We start from the raw sequence: 13,159 nt of genomic DNA, 5'->3' as shown, positions 1-13,159 counted from the left end.
GATATCTTTTCTCCGGTGGTTTGCTTCCCTTTTTCCGTTAGAATCTCTCATTTAGCTTCGTTCTTTTGCGTTAACCGGAGATTTGGAGGGCGCTAAGTTCCTTCTCGGCTTGATTTCTCTTTTCTTTCAAGGTGCTGGCTCGTCTTCTCCGGCGAGTTTCACGGTTTCCTCCCTCCAATCTCATCGGTGCGTTTCTCAACCCAAACTTTTCATTTCGTTTCTTTAGAGTAATAATGTCGGAGAGCACGGATTCCCAAAATCAGTCGATTGAGCCCGTGGGGATGGAGGAAACATCCCCTTCTCCCCAAGTCTCGTCGGAGACGGAAGTGGAGAGCATATTGGGGCAATCGTCGGAGATAGAGGCGAGGAGCGCTTTGGGGCGGCCGTCGGAGGTGAGGTCTACAACTAAGACCAAAAAGGTTGGTGGTGGTACGACAGTCGCAAGGAGCGGAGGATCATTGAAGAGGATAGCGCTACGGCCAAGAAAGGAGGTGGGTCTGATTCTTCCAGTCGAACCTCCAGGTGTGGCGGAGCCGATACCGAGTGACACACCAGTAATTGCCGCTTTAAGAGAGGATAGGAGCAATTCACGGTCGGCACATATGAACGTCCAGGCTAGAGTTGTGGCTCAGGAATCTGTGGAATTTCATAAGCCTCGGATGCCCCATGGCGTAGCATATCGTCCTGAAGTAGCCATGGGTTCGTTAGGTATCCTTCAACCTTCGGACCTTGATCATTTGCGGGAGAAGTATCACATTCCGGACGATTATGAGGTCCGGCTTCCCAGCCCTGATGAACGGGCGTGTAGTAGTAGTGCGAAGGGAGAGACGGCCTTCTATAAGGAGGTTATTGAAGCGGGAGTCCGCTTCCCTCTCCAACCAATTCTGATAGACTTTTTTTATTTTTTCGGTCTGGCACCGTTCCAGATTTTTCCAAATGGGTGAAGGGGTCTTCTAGCGTACATAGTGAAAAGTAAAATGGTGAGGGCCCCACTATCGTTGGATGTTATCAAGAAGTGTTTCCTTATAAAGATGAAAGGGGACTGGGTAGACGTGTCCCAGCAGCGGACGCTGATGATCATGGGTGGAGCTCCCTCTTCCATTAAACGGTGGAAGAATGAGTTCTTTTTTATAAAATCGCCTCAAACAGCCGGATGGCGATTCCCCTTTCATTGGAGAAAGCCCAATGGGGAGAAAATGGGGTTGCATTTTTCTCTAGGGACTTTGAGTCAGTTAATTTTCAACGATGTCGTGGATAGAGGTGTGGATATAGGGAAAGAGAGGTTCAACGTTCGGGATTTCAAATCCGAATATGTATTAGTGAAATTTGGTTTGAGCAACGTCGTGTTAGACTCGGAGGACGAGGCTCGAAGCGAGGGGGAGGAATACGGAACAAGTGCTGACAAGAGTCAGTCTGGTGATTCTCTTCTCCGATCTTCCTTTTCGTATTTCTACTCGCTTTCCTTCTATTGTGTTGTGACTGGTTTCCTGGTTTTATCGCAGAAATGGCGGCACAAGGTTCGGGCGCTACTATTTCTGCCTCGGCAATGGAGGAGGCGAGGAGATTGAAGGCCGAGGAAGTGGCTCGGCAAAAGCAGGACAGAGCCATGAAGCGCCAGGCAGCTAAGGCAGGCAAAGGGTCGGTCCTGGCTGTGGGGACTGCGGGTGCCGCATCTCCGGAGAAATCCATGCATAGCAAGCGGCAGGTAGAAATGTTGGAGAAGAGCCCCAGTAAAAAGGGTAAGTCGACCGAAGAGGGGGTAAGGGTAAAGGCCAAGTTGTGAGCCAGGAGTCTTTGCCCGTCGAGGGTTGCGAGGGAACCCAGGCTTATTTCAAGCCGGGGACTCTTCCGAAAGATCACGCGACCCAACAGGGGTCTTATTTCGACCCTAACTGGAAAGTGGGTATTGAAGATTCCGCTTTTCGCAACCCGAGGGTGGCTGTAGAAATGGCGATGACGAGTGTTCTATCGAGGGACTTGGCGGATTTGGAGAGAAGTTCGCACTCCGCCGTAGGCCGGGACATTGTCGCTGTAGCAAAGAAAGTACGTATTTTATTTTTACCTTTCCGAATATCCTTCGGTTCCTGCAAACATTTACCTTTTCTCTTTTTGCCTGTAGTTGTCAGATATTTGCTCTCATGCCTCGCGACGCATGGAAAAGTACCACTCTCTTTATGCTCACGCTTCCAAGGAGATGAAGAATCAAGTGGAGGCTCGTGCGAATGACCAGAAGGTGTTCGAGGATTCCCTGGCGAACGTTCGGGCGAATGCCGAGGCTGAGCTCCAAAAGGTCAAAGACGAACTTGTCCGTGAAAAGGAGATTCGTGCTGAACTGGAGAAGGCGCGGGACAAGACCGCTGAGCGAGAGGAGGTTCGGTCCCGGGCGATCTCCGAATTCTGCCAATCTCAGGAGTATCAAACAGATATGGCGCTCCACGTTCTGGAGTTTGAGGCGAAAGGTTTTGTTGACTGTCGAAGCCAAGTTAAGGCCATAGATTCTACTTTTTCCATCGAAAGACTGGAGGGACCGCCAGGGACTGAGCTTTCCGAAGGAGAGGATTCCGAGGCGACCGAAGTCAATGAGGCAAATCTGGCGGTTACGTCTCCTGGAATAGAATCATCGGTCCCTGGCATTGTGGTACCTTCTACCGAGGAAGTTTTGGAGAAGGAAACTCAGGGACAGGTCCCTTGAAATTTTATCTTTGCCTTTTATAATCTGGTTCTGTAAAAACTTAACTTTATTTTGTTGTGGATTGAAGGGGTTTGTCCTTCGAAGTGATTTTGGTGATGTATTTTAAGATGCTCTTACTTTTTTTGGAGATGCACTTAAAACACTTTTATCTTTCATTGGCAGTGATGACTTTTTCGTCAATCTTCGTAGAATGCTTAACTTTCCCTTGAAATAGATAGACTCTTTACCGAGCCTGTTGGACATCGGTTAATGGGTCGTATCTTTTTAAGTAGATGGACGCTCTACCGAGCCTCTTGGGGCGTCGGTTTATGGGTCACATCTTTTAAGTAGATGGACGCTCACCGAGCCTCTTGGGGCTTCGGTTTATGGGTCATATTTCTTAACTAGATGGATGCTCTACAGAGCCTCTTGGGGCGTCGGTTTATGGGTCATATCTTTTAAGTAGATGGATGCTCTACCGAGCCTCTTGGGGCGTCGGTTTATGGGTCACATCTTTTATGTAGATTGACGCTCTACCGAGCCTCTTGGGGCGTCGGTCCATATACTTGGTTCTTTGAGGTCTACCCTGACTAACGTATTCCTAGGAGCATCTTTATTTGTCAGAAAGAGAAAGGTAAACTGGCTTTCATCATTTGAAACAAGTTGATAACGTGCTTCAAAATTGTCAACAAGCTTAATAAAGGGGAGCATGCCATTTCCCTCCCTAAAACCTTCAAGTCCGTGAGGAAGAGCAGACAAGTCACAGTAATAAAGTTTGTTGACCGGAGCACAACCCTCGCGAATATATAGAAGAACAAACTGCACATTCCCCCAACAAAAGGGTCAGATAAAAAACATAATATAGCTTTTGCAACATCTACTCCAATAAATTCATTAAGACTATTGTTAGAGAATTTTGAATAGGTAGCTTTGATGAAACGCGCCTGTAGAATGGTAATGGAGCCATTATGCATGTATATTGTGAAGGAGAGGTTTTTATTTGTAATGAGTTTAAGTCACTTAAGAGACTTCAACGTAAGGAGAGAGAGAGAGAGTATTCCACAAGTATCTAGTTAGTTTATTGGAAAACAAATAAAATACAAAAGAACAGAAAAAAGTGAACTAAAATCTTATGATATATGATTAAAAAAAAACACTTGAGAAAAAAAAAAAACAAATAAGCAAACGAACAGAAAAAAAGAACAAAAATCAGATATTCTCCATGAAGAAACTCGTTCATTGAAAAAACATAGAAAGGAAAAAGGAAAAGAAATACAGAAATCAAATGTTCGTAGATTACATAGTTGTAAAGACTACACTGAAATCTCTCTTTCAAAAAAACGATGGTGTAAGGCTAATGTTGAATCCCCCATACCCATATAATAAAGTCGGATGGGATCCATCTAAAACTATAATTTTCTTTGAAGCAATGAACATTGGTATCTGCATACCATCCTTGCTAGATAAAAAAACCTGAGAACCAGATCCAAGTGACCGAAAGAGAAGGTCTTGATCATCAAGATGTCGCACAAAATAACATCTCCAAAGTATCACAAAGAAACGAAAAAGTTATAAAAAAACAATAAATAAAGGGATATGATATCAGCACAGCCATGTTTTGATATCATGCACTAACTGAACTTGTCCTATATATGCTTTAAGTAACTCTTACAATTCCCATAGAGCTGTCGGTAGCCTTTGACAGCTAATTGAAGCATATAGGACAAGTCAAGGTTTTAAATTTCGGTTTCGGCTGGCAGGGAAACGAAAACATTTCAGTATCAGTGGAAACTTCGGTGGAAATCTTGTAAAATCACAGAACATATGGAACCATTTAAATGATGAAATTTTAAGATGAAACTTTAGTAAATGCTAGAATAAGCACAAAAGCATACTTAAAAACTTTCATATAAGCAAGAAAGACATCCATAATAGCTTAATCGCATCAAACACATAGTGACAACATATAGCTAGAACAGTATAATCAATAAAAAGGTACAATGTAATGAAGTATAAGAGACTACAATGACCACTCACCCCTCTATAAGGAACCCAACTTTGTGTCAATACCACATAGAAATACGAGGTATTATTGGTCACATGCCAATATAACATCCTAGGCATACAATACGGGTACTTTGTTGTGCAGTTCAGTGATGAATTTTGGTTTCGGTTTCGGCTGGCACGGAAACGGAAACATTTCGGTATCGGTGGAAATCAAAAATCAGAGAACGTATGCAAACATTTAAATGATGGAATTTTAAGATGAAACTTTAGTAAATGCTAGAATAAGCGCAAATACATACTTAAAAACCATCATATAAGCAAGAAAGACATCCACAACGGCTTAATCGCATCAAACACCTAGTGACAACATATAGTTAGAACAGTATAATCAATAAAAAAGTACAATGTAATGAAGTATAAGAGACTACAATGACCACTCACCCCTATATAAGGAACCCAACTCTGTGTCAATACCACATAGAATTACGAGTTATTATTGGTCCCAATAAAAACCAGGAGTAAGGAAGCTAAAGCCAATAAAAACCTCGCTATCTTTGCGCCGTCCTGAAATCCCATAAACGGAACCAATGTCTAGAGACAAATAAAGATGCTCCGAGGAATAAGTTAGTCACTCAAGTAACTCGCTATAATTTGCCTGCCATTAACACAATGAACTGACTCAAGCACGTCTTTTTCATCTTCTTGGAGCACATCGGTCCATATACTTGGTTCTTTGAGGTCTACCCTGACTAACTAATTCCTAGGAGCATCTTTATTTGTCAAAAAGGTAAACTGGCTTTCATCATTTGAAACAAGTTGATAACATGCTTCAAAATTGTCAACAAGCTTAATAAAGGAGAGCATGTCATTTCCCTCCCTAAAACCTTCGAGTCCCCCGTGAGGAAGAGCAGACAAGTCGCAGTAATAAAGTTTGTTGACCGGAGCACAACCCTCGCTAATATATAGAAGAACAAACTGCACATTCCCCTAACAAATGGGTCAGATAAAAAACATAATATAGCTTTTGCAACATCTACTCCAATAACTTCATTAAGACTATTATTAGAGAATTTTGAACAGGTAGCTTTGATGAAACGCGCCCGTAGAAAATGGTAATGGAGCCATTATGCATGTATATTGTGAAGGAGAGGTTTTTATTTGTAATGAGTTTAAACGTAAGGAGAGAGAGAGAGAGAGAGAGAGAGAGAGAGAGAGAGTATTCCCTAGATTTGATGTTCTGGCCTTAGGGTTTGGGATTGGACGGTGCAGATTAAAAATTGACAGGATATCTTACCCGTCCAGTTGGCATAGGTGTACTGTGGATAATTATAATTACTGGGGCACAACCTATTTACGTTGTGGTGGAACATTTACTCCTCAAAACACTGGACTTCACGGCCAGGCACTATATAAAATCTCTTATATGGTGTAGGCTCGTATAGTCCATCAGTTTCCAAAAAGTACTTTACATCCCAATTCCCACACAATAGAATGATCCAAGACGTCCACTTGATGGGCGTAAATATGTTGGGCCTGAGAAAGCATTTCCACAAGATGATCCTAGCCCTCCAATCTATTCAAGCTTCCATATTATGCAGTTCCTCTATAGAGGGCTTGCTTCATCCTATGGAAATGATTTTTTGGGCACAACATATTTACGTTGTGGCCCATCAAATGGACGGGTTAGATCATCCAATGGCGTATGCCATACAGCACTTTTTTGGAAAATACTGGAATATACTGGCCTACACCATATAATAACTCCTCTGAATAAAAGATGGACAAAAGTACAAGTGGAGGTCACTTTCTTAATGATCCAAACAATTTATTTCCTAGATCTTGCTATGGATGGCCATGGAGCAGAGAGAGAGAGAGAGAGAGAGAGAGAGAGATGGCTTAACTACCTCTGCATTGTGTGAAGGACTAGAGATAGATGGCTTAACTACTTCTGCATAGAGATTGAAATTGGGCCAGTCTGAAGGGCTAAAGAAGGAGAGATTCTTTGCCGTTTCTTGTATCCCTTATTCATGACTCATGAGAGGCTCTTTGCTCCCTTTCAGCCATTATTGATGGGTTTCTAACGACACTTTTGGGGTTTCCTATACTCATTATTGATGTTTATAAGGGACTCTTTTGCTATTTCTTTGTAGCTATTATTATTGGTTCTAACCAGACTCTTTGATGTTTCTTGTACCCATTATGTGTGGGTTCTGACTGAACTCTTCCTATGCTTTTTCTTGTAGCCATTATTAATGGTTATTTTGGGAGCATGGGCTTCTTTTGTGTTAGGACTATCACAGAATGGGACAAATGTTATGGGGACTTGATGCAGGAGCATCCCCTCCGCATTTGACATCGGTCCATATGGCTCCTTTAGAGTACAGTTTCCTTCATTTGGCCCCTTGCTTGGCGTTGTTATTTTAGTAGCGTTATTTCTTTTAATGTCATTTTACAACATTAGGGGTAGTTTAGGGATGTAATCTTGTATTAGGGCTCTGTTATAAAGCCCCTTCTTCCCTCTCTCTCATTTAGTTTTGAATTTTTGATGAATTGAAAATTAGAGAAAACCTCTTTTGAGATAGCTCTTCTTGTATCTCTTTTTTTTTTTTCTTGAGAAATGGGAATTGTAGGTTAGTGATTCTAGCTTTCTTTTCCAGTTCTCCCATCTTCCTTGTTGTAGTAAGGATTTGTTTTCGACAACCCCGTGCTTGATCTGATCTCTCGTGTCCCAACGCCCGAAGGAGGATCAAGGTCCCTATCTTCCACAAAATTCACAAAAAAAAAAAAAAATTACATACTTCAATCCAATTCAAAGATCGGAAATCGCTTTCTATTGCCACATAGGATATAGATGCTTCGTTGGCAGAAGAGGGGACTGTCCACCTCAACGCTTCATCATCTCCTCTAACCCAAATCCTTGAAAATCAAAAGTTTAAAAATGATAAAATATCAGGCCAAAGCCGCTCACATTAAAGAAAAAGATAATTAGAACAGGAGAATAACCACACTTTCCATCATTGGACATGGAAAAGAGGGTTTTGGGTGGATAGGAAACCTGATAAGCTTATTTTCGATGTTGTCGTAAGGAAGAACAACAGCGAATCACCAATACTTCTCGTAGGGGCGGAGCCAGGAATAAGCTTTAAGGGAGGGGGGGAGGCAAAAAATGGTTGTTGTAGCATGTTGGGCTCCACCATTTTGCACTTCATGTTTTGATAGGTGGGGCGCATCATCTCCCCCTAACCCCTGCTGAAGGTGGAGCCCACAATTTTTCCCTCATGTATTTGATGGGTGGGGCCCACTATTTACACCTCATGTTCTGCACTGCATAAATCACCTCAATAGGATGATCCTAACCATCTGATTGAAGAGTGATTCCATTATAGATCAAGGGTTAGGATCATCCTATGGCGATGATTTATGCTATGCATCCTATTTATGTTGTAGCCCAACAAGTGAACAGTTTGTGTCATCCTATGAAGTGGGCTCCATTATAAACTGGAGGTTTAGGATCATAGCTATGGAGATGATTTACGTGATGCATCCTATATATATGTTGTGGCCCAACAAATGAACGGTTTGGATCATCCTATGGAGTGGGCCCACAGTACTTTTGAAAATACTTGCACGAAACATATAAAATCTCATAATTACATATCTACCTAAGGTGACATTCTCTTAGCCCCTTATTTAGATTTTTAGGGGGAGAGAGACTGAGAGAGAGAGAGAGAGAGGGATGGCTCGTTTTTAGGGGGGCAATTGCCCCACCTTGACCCCCTTAGATCCGCCCTTGATTTCTTGAGGCCAACCAGTTGGGAGGATGGAATTGAGGTGGGGATGGCGATCGGGGGCGAACAGGTTCAGGCCGATTTTTTTGCGTTCTTTGATGACATCAAGATGGAAGTCCTCTAAGATGGAATTAATGTTGCAGAGAAGCCATGAAACACTCTCCGAATCAGGGGAGGGTATCACGCTTGTCGGTGGCGGGTGAAGAAGGAATGGAAATGAAGGGTTCTGATGGTAAAGGATGTATCATGTATGAGTTTGGAAGGCAAAGATTCGGGGATTTGGGTTTGAAATTTGAATGCATTTTAGATATATCTACATTAATGTCGGGCATTTGGGAAACCATGGAGTTAAGATTGGACACGTTTCATGGAATTAATAAGCTTTGGGTAACATCATATCTAGGGCTGCAACTCGAGCCGGGTTTTACCCGACCCGAAAATAGCCTGGGTTGGGTTCAGGTTTCATGGGTTTCGGGTCGAGCCGGGTTCAGCATTCAAAAGCCCGCATGAATCTCGGGTCGAGCCGGGTTTGAAGGAGCCCGACCCGAGTTACATAAGTTATAGTATGTACATTTTTTTCTATTGTTAGTTAAAAGTTAAAAGTGAAAACCCACGCACCCACTGTTATTGTATGTGAGTGTAATTTCTGCTTCTATGAGTTGAGTTGATTCAAGTGTTTGATTCAGCATTGTTTGATTGTAATTACAACATTGTTTGATTCAAGTGTAATGTGAGTGTAATTACATCATTGTTTGATTCAAGTGTAATGTGAGTATAATTTCTGCTTCTATGAGTTGAGTTGCCTTGCCAAACAAGAATTTTCCTTAAAAAATTGCGTCAATGTGAAAAAACCCGACCCGACCCGAGATTTATCATGGGTAGGGCCGGGTTTGGGAATCGTGGGTTTTCCGAAAAAAAACCCGACCCGACCCGACCCGAGATATTTCTCGGGTAGGGTTGGGTTCACCAAAACCCGACCCGCCCGACCCGAGTTGCAGCCCTAATCATATCCGCTTTATTAGTAGGAAGAAAGGAGGAATACCAAAGAGGGAATCGCTTGGGCATTTAGTAAACTACACGTTGTTTCTCTTTCATGAAACTCTTCAACTTTCTATTGCCACACATAGGATATAGATGCTTAGTTGGCAGAAGAGGGGATGTAGACACCCCATTTTGACCGGATCCTTAAAATCCCAAAATTAAATAAATTCCCGAAACCAAATCTCAAAATTTCTGAAAAATTGAGCCTAGAGCATGAGAGAACCTGAAAAACCCGAAAAGTTCCCATTTGTAGATCATGTTTGAAGTCTTTTGGTAGCCCGAATGATTCCCCAGATTCCATGAAGAACACTTCATTCGGATGCCTCGGTCTTCCTTCTCATATTTCCCAAAATTCAAAAAAATTACAAAAATACTCCTGAGTTTTAGTATTGGCACTGCCCTAGACGAGTTCCCGAGTCCCGATGATTACCCGCAGACTATATTTTGATATGTACACCTACTCTCTTGTCTGTTGGGCATTTTATACCCCTTGCAAGGCAAAATCCGAGAAAAGACAGATGATTTGGTGCCATTATCGAAATGCAGTTGTGTTAGTATTATTTTCCCAACTAAGCAAGCAAAAGGGGGTGGAGTTATCAAATCGGATAGTGCAAACATCAACAATGGGTGCTGCATCAACCATGGGTGCTGACATCATTCCCCTCACCCACAAGGTTGATCAAAGGAGAAAAAACAAGCTTGATAGTGTGATTATCAAAGCATGGGGGACAAATATCATAGACTAAAGCTGGAAGAGGGGTGAATTATTGAAAAGGGGCTGACCAAGGAAGAAAAGGAAAGCCAACATATCATTGCTTTTTATTTACCCCTTTATTTGATCAAGACCCTGTATTGTAAAAAGCCTAGTTGAAATACATTTGAGGTGGCTGTACATGGATATCAATCACCCTTGATTTTTTATCCAATAAAAAGTCAAAAGAGGAGGCTCATGTTGGATCAAAAATCAAGGGTGAGAGTTTTTTCTCTCTCTCTGCCTTCTTACTGGACGGTCGGCCACCATATAAAAACTCTTTTTTTCTCAAACCCCTTCAACTTATAACTTAAAGGGTTTTTCACCCAGAGTTTATACTCCGAAAGCCCATATGCAGTTCCTCTATAGATAAGAGGGCTAGGATCATCCTATGGATATGATTTTGGAGCACAAGATACTTATGTTATGGACTTGTGGCCCATCAAATGGACCGCTTGGATCATCCTACGGTGTGTTCCATACAGTACTTTTTGAAAAATACTAGCCAACACGATGTAGCTTAAGCCATATAATAACTCCTCTAACCAAAAAAATGTGAACGGACAAAATTACAAGCGGAGGACACTTTCTTAATGATCCAAAGTCCAAACCATTTATTTCCAACGCCTTGCTATGGATGGCCAATATGTCAAATCGCACTTAAACCGACAGGATCTCGACACATTACCAGGATTCATGGACACATTTTAGGACCTCATAGTAGGATCTGATCGGATCCTGACAACCAACAAAAGCCCACAGGACAGTCTTAAATCGGATTGTACTGTACTAATTTATAAAAATACCTTAGACGTTTAATAACTTTAATTACTAATTTAGGGGTATTTTGGTAAAAATAATTCGTATGCATGTTAGACCGATTCCTACTTTTAGTATTTTTTTTTCATTCATCTCTCTCAAGTCTATGAGTCAGCCTCTTCTCTCTTCCTTCCGTAACGGACACATATAGGACCTAAGCCTTTGATAGATGGACCGATTTGAAATGAATCGTGACTAAGACATAGGTGGATCCCAATCCGATTCAGGATTCATGAACATGCGGAGCCAAATTCACCCCATTAGACTTTTCCAATTCCATTTTTATTTGCGAGAGATATGACTTTGAACCATTTCAAAAAATCCACCCCATTAGACTTTTCCAATTCCATTTTTATTTGCGAGAGATATGACTTTGAACCATTTCAAAAGATTATATTCGCTCCTCTCATTCGTTCCAGTTACAACTAAAGTTCGGATAATACAAATATGCCACTATAAGCATATAATAAAAGAATTTTTATGGATCGTCAACCAAACAACAGAATTCAAGATTCCAAGGAACATGGCAACCAAACCATAAAAAGTGACACTGATCATACAAGCGCACTATCACAGCGAGCCGGTTTCACTTAATCCAGTTTTATAGGCTTGATGAAGGCGGAGGAAGAAGTTTAGCAGTTTCCAAGATGGTTCTAGTTTGTTTGATAATTGCTAATTGGAACAATCTACACCATTGGCACATGATAGGATGGAACTTATAAAAAAGGGTGAACTCATATACAAATAACAGTTAGGCAAACAGCACGACAGCTTGAGCCAAGACACTCATGGCCAAGGCAATGGTAGACTTGTCAAGTTTACTTCTTTTTTTTTTTTTGAGTTTTATGTTTAGGGTATCCTTTCAAAGCTTTACAAACCAAAAATATCAAAATATGGGTTCGAAGACCGGAATTATATTGAAACAGATGAACAGTTCACACTTTACAGATTTATAACAGATTTATAATGTAAACCTTCTTTTTACCTTTCCCTCCTAAGGGTGTAAATGGATATTCGAAAATTCGATTATCGTCCGCATCCGGATCCGTTTCAAGCGGATATTATCCGGATCCGTTTCAAGCGGATATTATCCGAATCCGTTTATGAGATATCCGGCTCTTAGCGGATGCGAATCTGGTAAATGATATATCCGATCCGTTTAACATCCGAATCCGAGAAGTAAATCCTTTTTATTTATTATTAATAATATCATTAATATTTATTTTTAGTAATGACACTATCTTTTGTTTCTAAAAGAAAAGTGAATTTTCTTTTTAGAAAAAAAAACAAAAACATAAAGTGTTTTGAGTGGCAAATGAAGTTTGTACTCTTGGAGTTTGACATGGCTTCTTTATGAAGCAACAAATGTGGGTTGTAGGATGAAAGAGACAAATAGATGATGGTAATTGAAAGATGCCATAACTTCTAGAGAATTCTAAAGCAAAAGGGCAATCTAGGTCATTGATGGTAAATGAACGGCTCAGATCAATTTTCCAACTTAGAGTTATATAAAAACCCAAAATGCAATTAAAAAAAGGGACTTCTAAGGTTTGCAAGGAGAAGCAAGAGACAGGAGAAAGGAAGAGGCTGAGACACAATCTTTGGCATTCGTTGGTGCCTCCAACCCCACCAAAATCCACTGCCGCCTCTCTCCACCTTCTCACAGCCACCTCCATCACCGCCAGTCACCTCCATCTCTAACCCAATCCCCATCTCCATCCCAATTTCTCTTCATCTTCCACAGTCAACACTCCCACTTCCCCTGTTCAAAATAGCCCAAACCCATTCCATCATATACACAAAAAGGAAAGAAAGAAAAAACCCAAAGATCACTACCAACACCATCTCTCTCTCTCTCTCTCTCTCTCTCTCTCTCTCTCTCTCTCTCTCTCTCTCTCTCTCTCTCCGTTTTAAAAAGAAGAAGAGGATCTCAAATATTTTAGGGTTTGAGAGTTAATTTTGTGAAGAGAAGGTAGAAGCCTAGTTTTATGATTTGAAAAATTCATTCGAGTAAGGAGAAGAAAGATAATGTGTTGCAATAAAATGTTCGAATTTACCGGATAAACAGATACGGATAATATC

At 41.3% G+C, this 13,159-nt stretch overlaps 1 protein-coding gene across 1 annotated transcript; it reads left to right on the top strand.

The window, feature by feature from the left end:
* The first annotated feature begins 1,519 nt into the window (after positions 1 to 1,519).
* LOC143885980 (uncharacterized) lies at positions 1,520 to 2,692 on the top strand. Its single transcript, XM_077389999.1, has 2 exons — positions 1,520 to 2,043; positions 2,120 to 2,692. The coding sequence occupies exons 1-2, from the start codon at positions 1,948 to 1,950 to the stop codon at positions 2,690 to 2,692; spliced, it is 669 nt and encodes a 222-aa protein (XP_077246114.1). The 5' UTR covers positions 1,520 to 1,947.
* Positions 2,693 to 13,159: the final 10,467 nt, after the last annotated feature.

The sequence above is a fragment of the Tasmannia lanceolata genome, unplaced genomic scaffold (genome assembly GCF_043159265.1).
Source record: "Tasmannia lanceolata isolate RefF3 unplaced genomic scaffold, GAP_Taslan_0.1 ptg000011l, whole genome shotgun sequence".
NCBI classification, from domain to species: domain Eukaryota; kingdom Viridiplantae; phylum Streptophyta; class Magnoliopsida; order Canellales; family Winteraceae; genus Tasmannia; species Tasmannia lanceolata.
This window is presented reverse-complemented; position numbering and strand designations above follow the sequence as displayed.

What these genes read in the sequence shown, in the direction of transcription:
- LOC143885980 (XM_077389999.1), top strand. Translation starts at nt 1,948, where the DNA reads ATGGCGATGACGAGTGTTCTATCGAGGGACTTGGCGGATTTGGAGAGA. An exon ending in TTGTCGCTGTAGCAAAGAAA is followed by an intron (nt 2,044 to 2,119) that starts GTACGTATTTTA and finishes TTTTGCCTGTAG; the next exon opens with TTGTCAGATATTTGCTCTCA.